The sequence below is a fragment of the Phyllostomus discolor genome, chromosome 7, assembly GCF_004126475.2.
Source record: "Phyllostomus discolor isolate MPI-MPIP mPhyDis1 chromosome 7, mPhyDis1.pri.v3, whole genome shotgun sequence".
NCBI lineage: Eukaryota > Metazoa > Chordata > Mammalia > Chiroptera > Phyllostomidae > Phyllostomus > Phyllostomus discolor.
This window is the reverse complement of record NC_040909.2, coordinates 113,204,243-113,222,744: the sequence shown is the minus strand read 5'-3', so window position 1 is coordinate 113,222,744 and position 18,502 is coordinate 113,204,243. Positions and strand designations below refer to the sequence as shown.

The window sequence follows — 18,502 nt, the reverse complement described above, 5'->3', positions numbered from 1 at the left end:
CTGGAACACGGGGTTGGTTCTACCACTTTGACCTGTGGGCCCAGAGTTGCTTTTGGGGGGGACCCCAAAGTGGTCAAGGGACCATCCCCATCTCCTTTCCCTCACGCCAGCCTTCACACCTGAGGAAGCTGTCACCGTTTCGACCAGTGCCTGAGCCCGGGCACAGCTCATAAAACATGGCGAGGACACAGGCTTAGAGGGGGCCTGCTCTGCATATTGAGAATCAATAGATACATTAACTCCTGCCCTTTCCCTTCGTGTGGATAAGGTGGATTTGGCTGACTGAGAACTAGGACCTGGAGGAGGGGGCTGTGGCTTAGGGGAAGACAGATTTTACTGGGGTGGAGGGTAAAAGCTCCAATAGACGGCACCCCCTCCTGCCTGGAGCTGGAGTCAGTTGAGAAATAAAGGGCAATAGTGGAGGAGGCCAGCAGACCGAGCTTCATGGAAGGGTGCAGCTCAGTGGGCGTGGGGGCCAAATCCCCAGCGGCAGGGACCCAGCAGCCTGACGCCAACCCCGGGGGTGGGGGGCAGAGAAAGAAGCGGGCAGTGCTGAGCAGGAAGGCGCGGCAGCCCCTCCCAAGGAGGGGCCCTCTGCAAGCACCAGGAATGGGGGAGAAGCTTCGCCTCCTTCCAACACCCTGACAGAGGGACCCTCTGGAAGGGACACACGTAGGAGTGAGATCCCAGGGGGCAGAGCCAGCCTGTCAGGGTAGGAGAAAAGCACCCTGATTGATGGGTGGGACCGGGGGGCACCCCTCTGCCTTGCCCACACACCCCTTTATTCTCCTTACTGCATGTGCTGTCCAAAAAGGGCCCTCCCTCGGCTATCACGGTGGCCCCTTGCAGAGGTCCACGTGACCTGCAGGAGGCTCCCAGTGACATGGTAGGAATGGCCCCAGTGCCCAGGGAGCCCAGCTCGGTCTCCTGAAGGCCCCGGGCCATTCCTTCCACAAACACTCAGTGAGCCCCCCCCCCCCGGGGGTAGAAAAGTCCGGAGGGCAGGGGTCATGTCAGGGCCACCCAGCACCCCTGCCAGGGCAGGCACGCAGCGGGATCTCAGGAAGAAACGTGCGCAGGTCTCGCATCCGGAAGACAGAGTGTGGGCTTCACGGCAGGGGTGGGGCGGCAGGGACAGCGGAGCCGCCACTGCTTCCGAGATGCAGTGGGAAGAGCGTGGGTCCGCCAGCTGCCACCTGCCGCCACTCACCCGAGCTCCATCCTCTCGCTCTCTAGGAAAACTCTCCCTGGAGGAGTTCATCCGAGGGGCCAAGAGCGACCCGTCCATCGTGCGCCTCCTGCAGTGTGACCCCAGCAGCGCCGGCCAGTTCTGAGCCTGCACCCCACGAATCGAATCGCACAGCTGCTTGTGTTCCCTTTTGATTTGTCTTTTTTAACTTTTTTTTTTTTGGCCAAATATCGACGGTGATGCTGTTCCCTGTGCGGTCAGATGCACCTTCCTCGTGACGCCTTCAGCTTCTTTTGTGGTGGACGCTTCCTGGGCATGCCCAGAACCCCAACGCTTGTGGAGAGCATGTGCATCCTGCACAGACTTTGTGATGTTCGTTGTTCTGACGACTTTCAATCGTTATTATTATTTTTCTCTTGATTCTAATGTCTCTGTTCTAACACCGAAGACTCGGAGAGGCAGAAGGAGGGGAACCAATCTGGTGCCAGGACGGGCCGGCAGGCTTTGAGGGGCTTGTTGGAAAAACAAGACTCCCCCCTGGGTCTGTCGTCACATGTGCCTGAGGGGCGATGACGCCAGACATGGGATTCCCAAAGTAAGAACAGGGAACCTTCTGGGGCCAGGCTATTACAGGGACCTGAGGAATTCCCCCCTCGCAGGCCTGCCCTGCCCCGCCCCCAGCAGGCTGTAGTTTTTAAGCTGTGAACATTTCAAGGTAAATTAATAGCAACAAGGAAAAGATGGCTCAGCTCTTTCTTCACAGGTTTACACTAGTTGAGCTAAGATGAGTTTGCTTGGAAATTAATCACAAATGGTAACATATTCCAAGGCCAGGTCCATCTTGTTGCCTCTTGTGATTTAAAAAAAAAAAAGGAAAGAAAAGAATGTTGTATATAAAATATTGGGTATTGCAGACCAAATTAAGTGTTTTGCCTTGTTTAAATAAAATGCATGTTTAGTGAGCACTAATCCAAACTTATTACAGAAGACTGTTTCCAGTAGCTTATTGTGAAGTAAGCCAACTATAATGAATGTCTGTGTCTTGTTTTACAGTCATATCTGTCTTTGCACAAATGCACCAATCAACAGGTATATTTTATATATTCCAGAAAAGTACTAAGTAACCATGGCTAGGGCCCAAACCGAATTGTGAATGCTTTTCCAGAGTAGCGGTGCCTGGAGGACAGAAGCAGGGCAGCTTGGAGTGGGCTCATTGACTGGAGCGCCAGAGGGTCAGCCCTAGGAGAGAGAGGAGGCGACGGCTTGGCCGCCAGCCCCGCAGCCCATTGGCAGCATTACGCTGGAGGTGCTCAGTACTCTGTAGACCCAGAAACGGACCGCCTGGCAGGGACTACCCAGTGGCTGAATCCACGAGAATGGTTAGGGAGCCGCAGCAGGAAGGACGACTTTCCGTGCCCCGGCTGGCCCTCCAGGGAGTGGGAGGTGGGACCGTCATCTGATCCATCGTGAAGAAGCCGGGGGCAAGTGTGTCTGTGATTTCCAAGACCCACTGTGGGAAATGCAAAGGTCTTTCCCATCACCGTGTTCTTTGAATGCAGATTTTTATTTCCAGAAGCGACAGCACAAACTTGAGTTGCTGTTCAGTCAGGGGACCTCATACCCACTAATTGGAATGGAAAGTGAAGAGTAAGGATTGCAAGTCACAGGGCAGTGACAGTTCGGTAGGCGGGAGGCGGGAGACAGGAGGAAACCCCAACACTCAGCTGCCCGAGAGAAGGTAGAGAGGTCCTCCGGGGGGCCTGCCTGCTGTCACAGAGAGAGACATTGCAGGCACGAGAAAGATGACGCTGAGCTGGTTCCAACCTCCAGATCCTCGGGTATTACTTGAATCCACTTTAACAGGTAGCAAAAATCCAAATGTGTGTGGTTAACCAAAATGGACCAATTGTGCAGGATGAAATTTTGAGACCTGAACTCAGTAAAATAATTTTAATTCTCCTCAGAGTGTCACTTTCTCACAGTGTTTTATCCTGAGACTGGCCAAGTTCCTCTGTGGCCCGAGCAGTAAAATCTAGTTTTCAAAAACAGGGAATTAACCTAAGACTTGGAGTGCAGAGGGGGCGAGGCGACCCAGCACCTCTCTCCCTAGCGCTCAGGAGTCACACCTAACCGTCCCCCAATCTCGATTCAAGGTCCAATTCCTCCTTTAATTCTCCTTAGATGCTGGAGTGAGTGACTGTGTGGGAACTCCACCTGGGCTCTGCCCTGGGTCCCGATAGCTTGCTGAGCCTCGCGTGTCCCCTGGGGAGCCTCGGGCTGCAGTGAGCGGCAGGGAAGAGGGGCTCCAGATGTTTAGGGAAGAAAACGAGAGCCAGACGCGCGGCTAACGAACGCCAACACGCCGGGATGTACGGAAATAGCCCTCATCCTGGCCTGCCGTTGACCCTGTCTGTATTTTCTCGAGGGTTGTTTTTCTTCTCCTCCTTCTTCCCGGGAAGGCCTTTGTATGTCTAATCCAAGGCACTCGTTTCTGGCCGGGGGACTCTGCGGCACCCAGAGGGCTGGATGCCTGAAGGTTTATGTCACTCCTGTGCCGGGCTGTTCATTGTCACTGCTGTGTTGAGGGACCTCTGGAAATGGAGTCTGCTCTGTCTGACATCAAGCCAGGCTGTGATGTTCAAGGGACTGGAATAAAGTGGCTTATAAATTGAAGGATGATACAGAGTTCTTGGATGTTCATACCCTTGTTTAGGGGGGAAGGGGTGCCCATGGTGCTGTCCCACCCATCTTGTGCCCCAGGAGCGCCTGCCACAAGTGCAGGTAATAATATACAAACTCATCCATCCCATCACTCCCATCAGTGGAGCGGGCCCTGTATCGGCTGACTTTGCCGCTCTAGCTCGGCAATCAAACGATTGTCTGGGCCATGCGGTTTCCACGCCTACACTACTGCTCCGGCTGCACCTGTGCCTACGTGAGGGTCCAGGTGCTGGTTCCGGTCTCCTCCTGGGCATGCGTTCTGCTCTGGAGAGACACAAGGACCAGGGTTTGTGAAAGGGGACCTGGGGGAGGTTGCCAAGCCCCAAGCCCCAAGCCCCATCCCAAAGCATCCTTGGTCTGCACCTGGGCTTCCTGATGTCCTTCCCCTCGTGGCCTTCACTTCCTTTCCATCTCCTCTCCTTCCTCACAACCGCAGCTACAAACTCTGCCTCTCACATGAGGCGCATTGGAGTGAGAAACGGAGGCGACCTCCTCCTCAGTAGGAAATCAGTATCCTCCTCGCCTTTCCCTGTGCCTCTCAGCCTGAAGATGAGCCAGTAGAAAAGGCGAGCTCTGGCTGGCATAGCTCAGTGGATTGAGCGCGGGCTGTGAACCAAAGTGTCGCAGGTTCAATTCCCAGTCAGGGCACATGCCTGGGTTGCAGGCCATGGCCCCCAGCAACCACACATTGATGTTTCTCTCTCTCTCTTTCTCCCTCCCTTCCCTCTCTAAAAATAAATAAAATCTTTTTAAAAAATAAAAAAAAAAGTTAAAAAGTTAAAAGAAAAGAAAAGATGACACGACACGGAGTCCACGCCTTCAAAGCCAATTCAGATCGGCTGTGTGTTTGTTTTTTGTTGCAGCCGTGGGCCCCACCTCCAGCACAGCAGGCCATTCCGTGGGAGACAGACGGCCAAGTGCCAGCTATGGTGGGAGCCCCGTGGGCCAGTGGGACCTCACGTAGGAGATGAGTCGGCCGGGGGCAGAGTCTTTTTCTGCTTGACACAGTTTCTCTTGAGGCCCTGCAGCGGCCTCGATGCCCACGAGCACTGAGCGTGGATAACCACGTGTCACCCATGGCAGTGATGGTGAGAAGGTGGCTGGGAGCCTCCACCCCGATGGGGAGTCTGCGGCCCCACACTGCCTGGGGGCCAGCCTGGCCATTGCCAGCAAATTCCCAAGCCCAGGGCTCTTATTTTCAGGGTATTGTCCCAGCACCTCAACCCAGCTGGTTCCCCTCACAGCCTAGTCCAGGCACGGAGGGCGCACGTCAGCCGGGGAGGAGACGGGGTGTCCTCTCAGCCTCATAAAGGAGAACTGTTCACAAGAACGGTCTTTGGAAGAAATAAAGATGCTTCACGTTTGCCTCTCCTGTCTTCGTCAGGAGATGCTTAGCACTCTCCTGGAATTTTCTGTTTTTTAATGTGGCTTGAAGAAATAAGAGAAAGAACATTGAGCCCTGTATTTTCCAAGCAGTAGAGTATCAGTGAAATCCACCTAAAATAGAAAGATTGTTGCAGAGTGGACGGTGTTTGGGCCAAGGGTATAACCAGTGGTATATTCATTTCAAACAGGTTTCTCGATACGTGAATGGCAACCACATGTCCGGACTTAAGAGGCCCCGGGCACTTGCCGCACTGGGTCCTCATGTGCCTGGGGCTGGTCCCAGACACACCTGGGGTTGCAAACAGTGATACTCCGAGAACATTCCATGGTGTGGTGTTAACTCCCTAGGGCAGTTCAGAGAGGGGTCAGGGCCTCAAGGAAGCTTATATCACGACTGCTTTTCTCCACACTATTCCGGCGAATGGATGTCAGTTTAAAATAGTTTTCTAGAAGAGATGGCGAAACTGCTTCAAAATTCTAGACAGCTCAGCTTGCCGACCCCATTAAATACTCATAAAATCTGCCATCAATGTATCACACACATGTAGACAGAGGGCAGACCCTGTCTCAAAACGTCCCTTCCCAATATCAATGTTTAATCACTCTGCTGGGCTCCCATTGAGTGTTCTGTGCTGGCCCAACACAGTACCAAGCACTACAGTACTGGAGGGGTGTGTATGTGTGTGTGTGTGTGTGTGTGTGTGTGTGTGTTGGGGGTGAAGGCTCAGACAGGAGTACTAGCAAAGAAGGAGGTCAGGCTCACAGCTCAGCTGGTCAATCTGTCCAGCACCTTAACAATGACTGTGAAGAAGCTTACACCTCTGTCCAATGGCTGGTTCCTTCCTGACTGGTACATGAGAGAGGTGTTTGCTGCCCAGGGAATGAGTGGGTGGCATTTGCCTTTAGTGGCCTTCTAACATTCCCTTCCTCTCTTTTCTACTTTTGAATGATTAGAGCCCTGCCCCCACTGTTTCCAAAACACCCATGCACCCATTTAGCTCAGAGAAGTGTGGGGATGGGGGACCCTGCAGACAGAGGGTGTGTTATGCTAAAATGGGAGGCCAGGAACCCCACTCGGAATGTTTACATGTAAAAATAGAGCCCCTGCCTGACCAATGTGGCTCAGTGGGTTGGGCATCATCCTGCAAACTGAATGGTCACTGGTTTGATTCCCAGTCAGGGCACGTGCCTGGGTTGCCAGCCAGGTCCCCACTAGGGGGCGCGTGAGAAGCAAACGATGGATGTTTCTCTCCCACATCGATGTTTCCCTTCTTTCCCTTCTTTCTAAATTTAAAAAGAAAAGAAAATAGAAAAGTAGAGCCCCAGTGAATCCTGTTAGAGACCATTTTATTTTTAGAAAAGATTTTATTTATTTTTAGAGAGAAGGGAAGGGAGGGGGAGAGGAAGAGAAATGTTGATGTGATATGAGAAACATCTATCAGTTGCTTCTTGTGCATGCCCCAGCTGGGGACCGAACCCGCAACCCAGGCATGTGCTCTTGCTGGGAACAGAAACAGCAACCTCTTGCTTTGCAGGACGATACCTAACCCACTGAGCCACACCGGTCAGGGCCTGTCGGAGACCATTTCAGAAGGAGTTAGCTATGGTGGCCACAGAGGCGCCTGTTCGGATCTTTCTATTACAAAAACCTGGTTCTGGAAGCACAGCTGACTGACGGCTCCAGCTGCAACATTTGGAGCCACCTGTGTTCACTCGGAGGCCATACTCTTCCCCGGCTGCTCCCTGTCAGTGCACAAGTTGGGGTGTATGAGGATCCCAGATGGGATTCTTCCCACCAGTGACCTTTGCTCAGGGACTCTCCACCGGCCTGGCTGAGACAGTCTGAGTCTCCTCCTGCCCAAGCTTCCTTCCTTCCCTTTCTCCTTTTCCAGGGGGCCAGTCTGCATGCTCTGCCTGCCTCCTCCTGCTTGTTTCCCCTTCGCATGAATTCCCCCAATAAATCTCCTGAATATCTAATCCCATCTTGGCTTCTGCTTCCTGGAGGACTCGAGCTGATGACCATCCCTTCCCCTCAGCTGTTGACCCTCAGAAACGTAAGGCCCAGACATGGAAGCTGGCAGCCTTCCCAAAGTGAGGTCCTCGTGGGTGACCTCCCTTCACATTGTGGAAGGCTGAGGGTACGGGGGGTTTCTATGCCTTAGGACAGAGGGGATGACTGATCCCACTCCCAGGGCAGGGGGGTAAACCCCTATTAGGTGCTGGTGACGCCAGGCTGTTATCGCCTCATACATCTACCTCTGTCCCCAGAGTGGGGCGCAGCTCCTGGTCCATAGTAACCAAACTGAACTGGTGCAGAGTGGAAGGCAAGAGGTGGAAGTGGACCCTGTGGCCCTGACAACTGGCCATCCTCACTACCCAACCACAGCCCAGTGCGGGGAGGTGGGAGGGGGCGTTGGCACACAAGGTGAGCCATGTTCACCGAGGAGCCGGGCAAGGACTGCCGTGGGCCAAGGCAGGGACTGCTCCGGGGAAGGTGTGGAGACCGGCAGCATCCTCGGCAGCCGCTACTTAGACCAGGGAACATGGGTCACGGCAAAAGGCCTCAAGGCCCATTTCTAATCCCACGATCTCTCCAGAAACCTCCATACGCACTTCTCCGAACCTCCTCTGCCCTCCCCACTGGCCCAGACATAGAGGCTGCTGGGCATGCCACTGGGGTTGAAGTCAGAGACAGCTGTCTGGAGGCAGGTTTTGAGCAAAGATTTGAAAGCTGTGGACATGGTTAGAGAGAGAGAAGGTAAGACGTGGAAGAACGCAGAAGTGCCATTGGTTTGGCACAGAGAGGCTCCCGGGACATGATCCTGAAGACAGCAGAAGGGGTGTGGGCGGCTCAGCGGGTGGGGGTTCACTGAGGAAACACCAATAAACACCACGACAGTGAAGCAGGTGTTTACATTTGAGCTGACAGGTACTAGTGAGCCTCCGGGCTCCAGGACGAGGCTGTCATGATGGATATGAAGTTCCCCGCTGTGGTTTCGGCCTCTCTGTAGAGGCTGGAGCAGATGAAGTGAGGGCCCAGCAGACTTGGTGCGAACTCAAGCGGGGGTGAGTGATCTGGGAGTGAGGAAGCTGAAGGTGAATGGAGGGCAGAGCCTGCCCTCTGCCCCGGGGAACAGGTCAGTACCAACCATGCCGGTGGCCTGTCACAGTCACACTGCAGGCCTCCAGCTTTCTGCAGCCCCCTCTCACTCCGCCTTGGGGTGGGACACAAGAAGGCGACCGGAGGAATGCCCGCTGTGTTGAAGCCCGGGACCCGCAGGCGCCCAAGGGGAGCCTAGAACCTTCCCAGCTCACACACAGCTTCCTTTCCTATCAGACAAAGGACCCCAGTGCCGGCCTCATGAAACACAGCAGACACTGTCATTGACTCTTACTTTATGAATATTTATTTTTTCTTCTTAAAAATGTACAAAAAATAAAATAACTGTATTTGTAGTTTATAGATTCCCCCTCTCCCGTTTACAAAACTATTAAGTTACATCTGCCTTTTTTTTTAAAACACAAGAGCAAATTGTCCATCTGTCAATCTCCCTTGCTTGCCTTTACGAAAGGGCTGTTCATAGAATTTGGCACAAACCCTCTGTTTTTGTTGCATTCCATGATTTTAAATAAGGAGGAAAAATAAATGTTTGATTCATTTCACGCTTCCTAAGTTTGTGGCATGGGATGTGCCTTAGTCTCTCAGGATTCAATTTGAGATGACGTCTGATTGCATTTTTCTGTTGGTCTTCATTTCCAAAGACCCATAAAGTCTGAGCAATTTGGGTATGTATTTAAAAACAAAAACAAAAAAACACCCTTCTTTCACATGTTCCTCATTTTACATGGATTTTTTTTAAAGCTTATTTATTTGAGTGTGATTAAATTAAGGGACAAAAAAAGAGGAGGCAAATTTTCCTTTCCTTCTGGAGTGTTTTTGCTCGGGCACTGTTCCTCACCTGAGCTCTGCTAACTCACACAGTGAAGAACACGTCATAGCTAAGCCACGGGCACTCTGGGAATGCCGAGGGGATGCGGTAAACGTGGGGGCCAGATCACCTGGGAGGTGACACTCCGAGCCACCCTTTGGTGGCACTGACCTCACACCCTTTGTTCTGCCAGTGGCCCCCACTGCTCAGGGACCTGGAACAAATGCAAAAGCATTTCCGGTTCCCCTTCTGTCCAGGGCCGGACTGGCAAGCAGTTTTCCCCACAGAGTCCAGCGAGAAGGGCAGGGAACCTGCGTCGACTGCCAGATTACTCAACCTGTCCCCTCACCCGAAGTCCCATGCCCCGTCCAACGGCATTCACCACTCCGTCCGCCAGTGATGCTGGAACCCACCCCCAAGGCCAGGAGCGTGGGAAGTGCACAGTGTGGCCGGTATTTCCACACTGAATGTGTCCATCTAAGACCAGAGCCCCATCGGCACCCAGGAGGGTCCCAGCTGCTAGTCCAGGGCGTGGCCGTCACGGAGTGGAGGGGGAGGGGACAGACAGGAGCAGAGCCGAATCCCGGATGCAAACCTTCGGCACCACAGGGAGGGGAAGGCTGTCCAGACGACACGCAGGAGGGTGCTCCCTTACCCCCTCCCGGAGGCCTTTCTAGGCAGGGCACCAGCCCTGCGTTCCGTCCAAACCCTCTGCAGCCTCACAGAGAACAGCAGGGCTGGCAGGGCAGGGAGCCCTTGCAGAGAGAGCCCCCAGGTAAGACGTCAAAGTGCTTTACAAACAAATCTGGGCCCTTACACAGAGCCTGTTCTAGATCCAGGACCTTGGGTGGGGGTTGCATCTCACTACCAAAAAGCTGGTGCTTCCACTCACAAGGGTGAATGCAAACCCCTGGACCACCTACCTGTCCCCTCAAAGAGGACAGCGGCCCAAGACGGATCATGGTTTTGTGGTTCTTTTGTGGTTTAGGGAAGTGTGTTTTCTCCTCTTCATCTCTCAGGGCCTGTAGCAGGAGGTGGAGTTCTCTGGAGGCTGGTTTCAGAAGAGCCAGGGCTCTTGGGGCACTGCCCCTCCCTCCCCCCAAATCCAGCAGTCTGGAGCAGAAGCAAGCGGTCCCTTCCCCTCCAGCACGGAGACCCAGGAGGCCTGCCCCGCCCACTCAGACCTGAGCTGTTGGCACCACTCTCGGAACTGCAGTCGGGCTTAAGGGGCCACTTGAGATGAAGGACATGCTTGTAAACCGAGAGGTCCTGCCCAGAGGCCAGGATCCCCATGATCGCCACGGAGCTCTGCAACGGGCCCCAGCGGCAACCCCACCGCGGCCTCTCCAGAAAGCTCAGGCAGTGCCAACAGCAAAGCTGGAGGGGCCGGGGCCTCAGACAATCTGTCCCAGGAGCCAGCTCAGAGGGAGAATCACACAAAGCACATCGCCATGGGGTAAAGGCGGTGGACTCCAAAGCAGGTGGTGCCCATGGAGAGAGAACGTCCTGTGCCCACCAGGACACCTGTCTTGGCACCCACCATAGTCACTCACACCCTGAAGGCTGCTTCCCTAGCCCAGCACGTCTCCTGAACAGCAAAGAGGCGGAAACCTCTTACAGAAAGCAGTCTCCAGGTATGTGCCTCCTCTAGGCCAGCGGCAGCAAACATGCCCGCATAACACAGGTAAAATATATTATTGCAATATTATAAACACTATGTACATGATATCCAGGCATGTCTTCTGTGTCACCTGCTAATTACATGGTGGCTGAATGTCTTCCTGTACAAGGCCCGATGGCCACTTGCTGGGGACCCCTGGAGGCATCTAGCAAGATGACCGAACCCAGATCAACCTGAAGGGTTGACCAGTCAGGGGGTGTCCACCTCTTACCCGGCCTCTGACGACTGCACCCAGAAGCGGCTCATTTTGTCCAGCCACTCGGGGGAAGCGGAGAGGTAAGACAGATGGACAAGGCCTTCTCCGGCGCTTCGAGATGAATGGATCGGCGGAGTGGCCCTGGCGGGCTCTGGAGGGCGTCCTCTGGGGCCGCAGTGGCCTGCAGAGTCCTGGTGGGCCAGCCCGGGGCTCCTGAAACAGGTGGCCAATAAATAAGGGTCTGGCGGGTGCAAGGCCCCTTCCCGAGGGGCTCAGGCCTCAGCTCCACGGCAGGAGCTGGTGGACAGGCCGGACACACGGACGGGCAGCGGGGCTTTGTGCCTCGTCCTGCCCGCAGCACAGTCGTGTAACAGCAGTTGTGAGGCGGGGTGGCGGGTCTGCGGGTTGCGGGCCGGACCCCCCTCTCCCAGGGAGGAGTGTGCCGAGGGCTCCTGCCGAGGGCGCGCCGAGACCGGGGCTCAGATTTCCATGAGGGTGATCTTGAAGCCTTCCACCATGCTCTCCATGTTGAGGATGAAGGTGTCCTCGTTCGAGTAGTGCTCAATGATGTTGTCGTCCATGTTCACCAGGATGCTGCCGGGGTTGGAAACAAAGATGCGGTGAACACCGTGCTCGGGGCAAGGACAGGCCGCGGCGGGGTGGGGGAAGGGTTCCCTCTGCCATTCTTTTGCAAGGGCGGCCGGAGGGGTGGAGGAGACAAGGTGCAAGGCAGAAAAGAAGATCCTCCTTATATTGTCTTTCCCCCAAAACCAGTTTGAGGAAAGCAAAGCCTCGATTCCTCAGAACTAACCTCATGATTAAATAGGACGCCAGAGATCATTCAACCCAACCATCTTGATATACAGATGGGTAAACCGAGGCCCCGAGGAGCTCACAGAGCCTGAACTCACAGACTTAGCTGTTGGCATACTGACAGAGCCAGGATCTAAACAGCTAGAGACCCCACTTTCATCAAACCATACTGCCTCTTGAAAATGCATCTTAAAAAGTATTTTGCACCAAGGAGGAAGAGGAAGATAAACCGAACTGCCGCTACCCCTCGCTGCGCATGCGCGCCTGTGCCAGGGTTCCCGAGACCTTGCACTTCATCCCCAGAGCAGCCCTGCAGGTGGCTGTGATTAGTGCCGTGTCGCCAATGAGAAAACTGCGCTCAGTGGAGTTAAATCATTTCCCCAAGTTCATCTGGCTAGTTCATGGCTGAGTTGGGTTTGGCCTCACTCTGAAGCTCGTGCTTGACCACACGGGACCTAGTCCTTGACTAACGACCTGCAGCGAATTGAGTTTTAAGAAAATCAGCAACATTTGGGGTCTGTCCACGATTTAGCAGTCCTTGAGCCAACCCCATCCACTGAAGTCAAACAGCTCTTACTCTGAGGATGAAAAACTGACTACCGTATTACAGCCATGTGTCATCGGGCATGTGTTTAGACTTTTGGAACTTCAGTTTATTCTTCTGCAAAAATAAGAATAACAACTCTGCTCTGAAGGCTTGTTGTTAAAATGACAGTATTTGGAGCAGGGCCTGACACAGCGCTCGGTGAAAGGGAACGCCATCCTCGTCGGCATGGGCTGAGGGTGGTTTCAGCTCAGCAGCAAGAGCCTGAGATGCCACTCGTCTCACAGTCGGGGAATAAACCCAGACTATGGCACTGACCTCGGAAGGAACTGTAAAACGCATTTTAGTGAGCTTTCCAACAAGGGCTCAAGTAGAAAGGGTTTCTTGCTTGACCCCCCATCAAGCAAGAGACCCCATGACTGAGAAAGCCTGGGCCACCCAGATCACCCATGGTCTTTATGAAAGAGGCCCAGGGAACAGTGTCAAGACCCATTTGCTGCTTTTCATGGGGAAACAGCCCCAGGAGCTGGCTTCACGGAGACCCTCTGGCACTGGACCCACTGCCTCCTGCGGTCTCTACTCTTAGAGCTTCAGAGGAAGCCCCAGGGAGACTGGGGTGGCGGAGAGCAGAATGAGCGAAGCATTTGAGTTTGGGGGCCATAGCCCCAGGTTCAAATCTGTGATCTGCTTATTGTACATGAGACCGTGGGCAAGATGCTTAACCCCCGTCTGGCTCACTGTTTCCTCTTCAGCACATCAGGGATGAGAATCTGCCCCGCAGCATGGCGATGAACGACAGAGCAATGCACATAAAGCACTTAGCGGGGGACCCAGACCTCCTGAACACCCAGTCAATGGCAGCTGCTGCTCTAAACACTGAGAGCAAGTGGGTCCAAGGATCTGTTAGATCATTTTGTTAATAATTACCTCGGAAGAAGGAATTCTTTTTGTTCCTACCCTCAGCCCTGATGCCAACCCCCAGAGCAGCAAGGGATTCTTTATAAACTCCACTCTCTACAGAAGGGTGACTCTGCCACTCTCCCCACCTCTAGAACCCTCTATGCCGCCCCCCTAATCCTGTCACTGGGGTGGGGTGTCTCAGCTGACATCAGGAAAATGCGCTATCACCCTCCCTCCCATTCTCGTGAAAGGTCCTCAAATGCATCACGCTTGCAGGCTGTTCCCTGGAAAAGAAGGCGCAGAATTTTGTAAAAGACGGACAATTGGAACTAACAAAAGTGCCACCTTTGTTTTTAAGGCCCTGTGTTGACTTATCCGATTTGAAAGTTAATTTAAGTTCAATTTCTTTCTTACCCTTTTTTGCTTTTCTTGTAAAGCTTTGCTATCTTCTCCACAGGCAGCCCGTATTTCTCAGATATCTGTAACACCAAGGACAGACAGGCAGGTGAGCACAGGGGGGCGGTCTGAGCAGAAGCAGGGCGGAAGCTCCAACGTCTTCCTCCTGCAGATTTTCCTGGATGCCTGCGTCCTCACTCATGAGTCAGACTCTCAAACGGCCTCATCTGCAAGGCTCTCCCTTTGGACAAACCTTAAATCATTCAACAGCAGATTCAGCCACATGGGGATATAATCTATGATGAAGGGGTCATTTCAGATCAGTCGGAAAAGATGGACCCTTACACTAGGATGTTGCGGATTAAGTAGGTAGCCATACAGAAAAAAACTAACAAGTGAAGCTGGATCTCTTCACCACTCCTATATCAAAATGAATCACATCAAAATTTACTTGTGAAAAATGAAACCATACGAGAAGAAACCCGTGAGTCAGTTTTTTTTGTTACTCTTCTTCAAGTAAGGAAGATCTTTCCAAGCAAGATATAAAACCTGAAGAAAAAAGACCAACGGTTGATAAAAACAACATAGAATTAAAAACCATCATAAAAAGCTGAGGCCGATTAATACTCTGGCAAACATTTTTGCAACATAAATGACAGACATGAAACTAACCTCCATCAGTTAGAAAGAGCCCCTGCAAATCAAAAAGATAACAAAAACAAAAACACCTAACAATTCAAGGAGAAAAGAAAAACAAACAACACAAAGAAGTAATTTGCAGAGAAAAGACAATAGGCACATGAAGAAATGTACCCCCTCGCACATAATTTAAAAGTTCGCATTAAAGCACTAAGATACTACTTTTGATCCATCAGACTAACACAAACTAAAACATTGGTAACACAGTGTCAGCCAGGCCATGAGAAACAGCAACCCTCAGGTTCCATAGACAAGAGAACAAGCAGCTCAGCCGTTCTGGGGGGGAATTTGGTGTTAAGTTGCTGAAATTAAAAATGCATATATCATATGACCCACCTATTCCACATCTAGTCATCTGGGCTGCAGAAACACACTCAGTGTACACCAAGCTCTATAAAGAATCGCTGTTCATAATACAGAAACTGTGTACAGCAAACTTCCACTAAGCACGTATACCTCGGCTCACAAACCAATTGATGACAGTCAGAACTGGGAGATCCTCACAGTTCCTGCACAATTCCGGTTTCCACTGGGGCCTGCTGGGAGCAGCCGCAGCAGCTCGCCTTCCCTGGTCGCTCAGTGAGTGCCCAGCAGGTGGGCACACAGAGGTCCGCATCATTCGGCCCGGTGCGTTACAATGCAAGAGGCACTTCTATGGGCCCTGTGTCTCAGATGAGGCAGCTCAGGCTTACAGGTATTAAGTAACTTGCCCCGGGTCCCTCAGCTAGTAAGAGACCGACTGAAAGGTAACCACCTAGCAGTCTGGTTTCAGATTTATAGTTGAGACTGTTTGGAGGGGGCCTCATGGACCCCATCCAGTACCAAGCAGCAGCCAGCAACATTGACGAAGGTGCACCAATGCTGCCGAGGAGGACAGACAATCTCGAGGAGAGCAAAGTGCTACCCTCAGCATGTGCATCCAGGGCAAAGCCAGCTCGATTAACATGCCACACGCCTTGGTGTTCTCTGCCTCCACGCAGGGTGACGAAGAGTGTTTTGCCAAATTCAGAACCCTGGGAAGAAGTGAGACTGTGCAGGATATCACAGGAGGAAGCTGGCCATCTGTTGGGGTGTGTGTGGGGCGGGGGGGAGGTTACAGCATTCCTCGTGCCCGAGAGTTGGATGATGTCACCATGCAACCCTCCCTTCCATGCACAGAAAGCATGTGCTGTGCCATAAGTCTCTCAGAAAGAGGGGGACTCAGAGTGCTTGGGTTAGTTGGTTGCTTGTTTTGCTTTTCAAGTTGTCTAAAATGAGCATACACTTTCATAATTTTTAAAAAAAGCCCCTTATTAATATTTGAAAAGACTTCCTTGACGTCTAGGAGGGTCCTAAGTCTTGGATACATCTTAACAATGTGTTATCGCTTGTCTGATGGTCTATAATTTGTAGACATTAACTTGGTGGAGAGTTCTGTTTGCCCAGAAACCTCAGGTGTGTGACAGGTAGGACTCAGCAATGTCCCTTGTTTTTTTGTTTGTTTGTTTTTTAACAACTAGAGGACTCAGTCTGCTTGTCTCAGGTTGCCCAACAGAGCTGCCTGCTCTGGAAGCCTTTTAGTTTAGATTCAGAAATTGTTCCGCGTGGGCTCTAAGATGTGCGTTTAAAAAGAAGGGACTCCTGCCTGCACACAGGCCTGCTGAGAGGATCAGGGCACACAGGCCTTGGTCTCCCCGCCTGAATGACTCAACTGGATAGACGAGGGGTCTACTGGCCCACGAGCAATGTTTTCCCTTGTGCGCATCAGCTAGCTTCGCCAGGAAAGCAATCCACGAGGGCCCTTCCATAGCCCTTCTGGCTCGAAAGAATCTCAATCCGCCCCCTCACCCCATAGCATTTAATCATTGCATATACACATGAACATATATAGTCATTTATAAAGTATTTCTATGTGCTATGTTAAGTACCTTATATACACCCACTCAGTCTTCGCACCAACCCTATTTTTCATCTCATTGTTATCCTCTTAATGATATCCCATGTTACTATTATTCTCATTTCAGAAACAATAGAACTGGGGTCTAGAGAGGCTGAGTAACTTGCTCAAGGTCACACCACTCCTTGGAGCAAGGTCACACCACAATGGAGCAGGATTTGAACCCTGACTGTGCGAGACCAACCACTACACATACTGCCTCTTGCCTGGTGGCGTATTATTGCCTAAGCTTCTTTCTTTTGTTCATTGTGAGCTGTGACTTGGAATGTTATTAACGTTTCATATGTTGGACATCTCCCTAACTGGACTTAAGTCGCCTGAGGGCTTCAACTGGCTCCATCACTCTGTGGAGCTATCAGACCTTGAGAAACCCCCTCTGTGGGCTGTGGTCTCCGGATCTGGAACATGGTGATGGTATTTACCATGCCACGTGCGCGGGGAGATTGTGAGAATCCAGTGAAGCGGTGCGTGTGAGGTTGCGTCACAGCACTCAGCACGGTGGTAACTACGTGCTCAATGCAGTTTATTTATGTTCAGGGACCTGGGATACACAGAAAACAAGAGAAAACGTTCCTGTGCTCATGAACTTTACGTTCACTGGGGGAAATGAGAAAGAATAAACGTTTACCAAATGCGAACCATGTCAGGTGGTGGTAAACGCTGTGATGTACAACAAAGCAGGACCAGGGAATAGAGAGATGCTGTCTATGTAGGTGGCGTGGGAAGGCCCGGCTGAGAATCAGACCTGTGTGCAGAGGCCCGAAGGAAGTGAGGGAGCGAGCTTGCAGATCCGGGGAGGAGCCCTCCCGAAACAAGGAACAGCAAATGCAGGGGCCCTGAGGGATGAGTAGTCTGGGTGGGCTCGAGGACTAGCAAGGAGCCCACAGTACTCAAAGCTTCTTGATGCGTAGGGTTACTAGGTGAGCTCACTCAGAAACGCACCCCCAGAAAAGAGAAAGTCTGAAAACTCATGCTACCTCCACCGCCACCATCATCATCACCAAATCCTTGTCTGCAATCCAGATTAAAACTTAATTATATATAAGGATAAAGAAGCCAAAGTAAATCATTACAATTCACATGAATGGCTTGACTGACAATACCAAACATGCAGGTGAAAAGAGAAGCATTCTAATTTATCCAAATGACACCAAGTATAGGAACATTCAGTAACCTCTGGCTGGCAGAGAACTTTTTAATTTTCCCATGCAGGCGTCATCTGCATGAACAGTGATTCCTGGCATGTGAAATGGAGGCCCGGGAGGTGCAGGACCAGTAAATAAGAATTATCCAGTCTGTTCTAAGGAAAAGTGACCCGGTTTGACAGAGACAAACTATGCTTTCACTCCTGTTTGTCATGGTCAAGAGTTCTTTCAAAGACAATGAGGGGTCAAGTACAGCATAAACATAACTATTCTGGAAGGTAAGCATGTCCCACATTTTGAAGGAAGCCAAAGACTCTGAGAGTGACCTGCTCAAGGCTACAGAGTCCTGGTCTGAGCCCCAGTCAACCAAGCTCCCCACTCCTTTTCCTGCTACATGCTTCTGCGCATGTGCTCACGGTGGGACCTGTGACCTTGGTCTTACGGGAGACTTTTCTAGTTACGGCCAACTCAGAAATGGTAACTCAGAGGAGAGCATATTGTCTGCTGAGTCTAAAAACAACCCGATTTCTAGATAACACAACTGCTCCATCCCATTATGCGGCCTGACTTCCAGACCTAGGAAAACCGGTGTAGGCCGTAGGAACCCTGCCGCCACCTACAAACTGCGCATGGAATCTGCCTGCTGTGGCGCCTCCTGACTCCGCCCTCAGTTCCCATCTGAAGGGAGGTGGCAGCGCCATTCTCTTCTGTCTCCATGACAAGTCAACATTCCACCACCAATTGCCAATAATAATTTTTTAACAGGGAAAAAATACATTTTTTTGGCTTTTCATCCTCCTGTGCAGACTTTCTTTTCCATCTAAATAATCCCACCCTGAGAACAGGGATTTTGGAGTTTAACAGGAGAAATGAGAGCTGGTTCTTCATTGGAAAGCAATCCAGATCCTCCCGCTGTGGAAGCGGCTGCATTGTCCTCACTGTCACTGTGGCCCTGTCAGCCAAAGTC

At 51.9% G+C, this 18,502-nt stretch overlaps 2 protein-coding genes across 9 annotated transcripts in view; one reads left to right on the top strand and one right to left on the bottom strand.

Moving 5' to 3' along the window:
- The window catches only part of NCALD (neurocalcin delta), a 341,169-nt gene extending 337,312 nt beyond the window's left edge, over positions 1–3,857 (top strand). For 2 of the 5 annotated variants that reach the window (XM_036031319.1, XM_036031321.1), the window contains one exon: positions 1,237–1,377. In XM_036031319.1, coding sequence (XP_035887212.1) covers positions 1,237–1,334 — 98 coding nt within the window. In that variant the 3' untranslated portion in view covers positions 1,335–1,377. Of the gene's footprint in view, positions 1–1,236 lie in introns of all 5 variants that reach the window. The other 3 variants (XM_028533999.2, XM_028533998.2, XM_036031320.1) reach the window with 3 other exon arrangements.
- A 4,957-nt stretch (positions 3,858–8,814) lies between these two features.
- GRHL2 (grainyhead like transcription factor 2) overlaps positions 8,815–18,502 on the bottom strand; it is a 138,063-nt gene continuing 128,375 nt past the window's right edge. For 3 of the 4 annotated variants that reach the window (XM_036031317.1, XM_028533921.2, XM_036031316.1), the window contains exons 15-16: positions 13,774–13,838; positions 9,105–11,696 (exon numbers count right to left, since the gene is read on the bottom strand). In XM_036031317.1, the coding sequence (XP_035887210.1) occupies positions 11,582–11,696; positions 13,774–13,838 (180 nt within the window). In that variant the 3' untranslated portion in view covers positions 9,105–11,581. Of the gene's footprint in view, positions 11,697–13,773; positions 13,839–18,502 lie in introns of all 4 variants that reach the window. The other variant, XM_036031318.1, reaches the window with a different exon arrangement.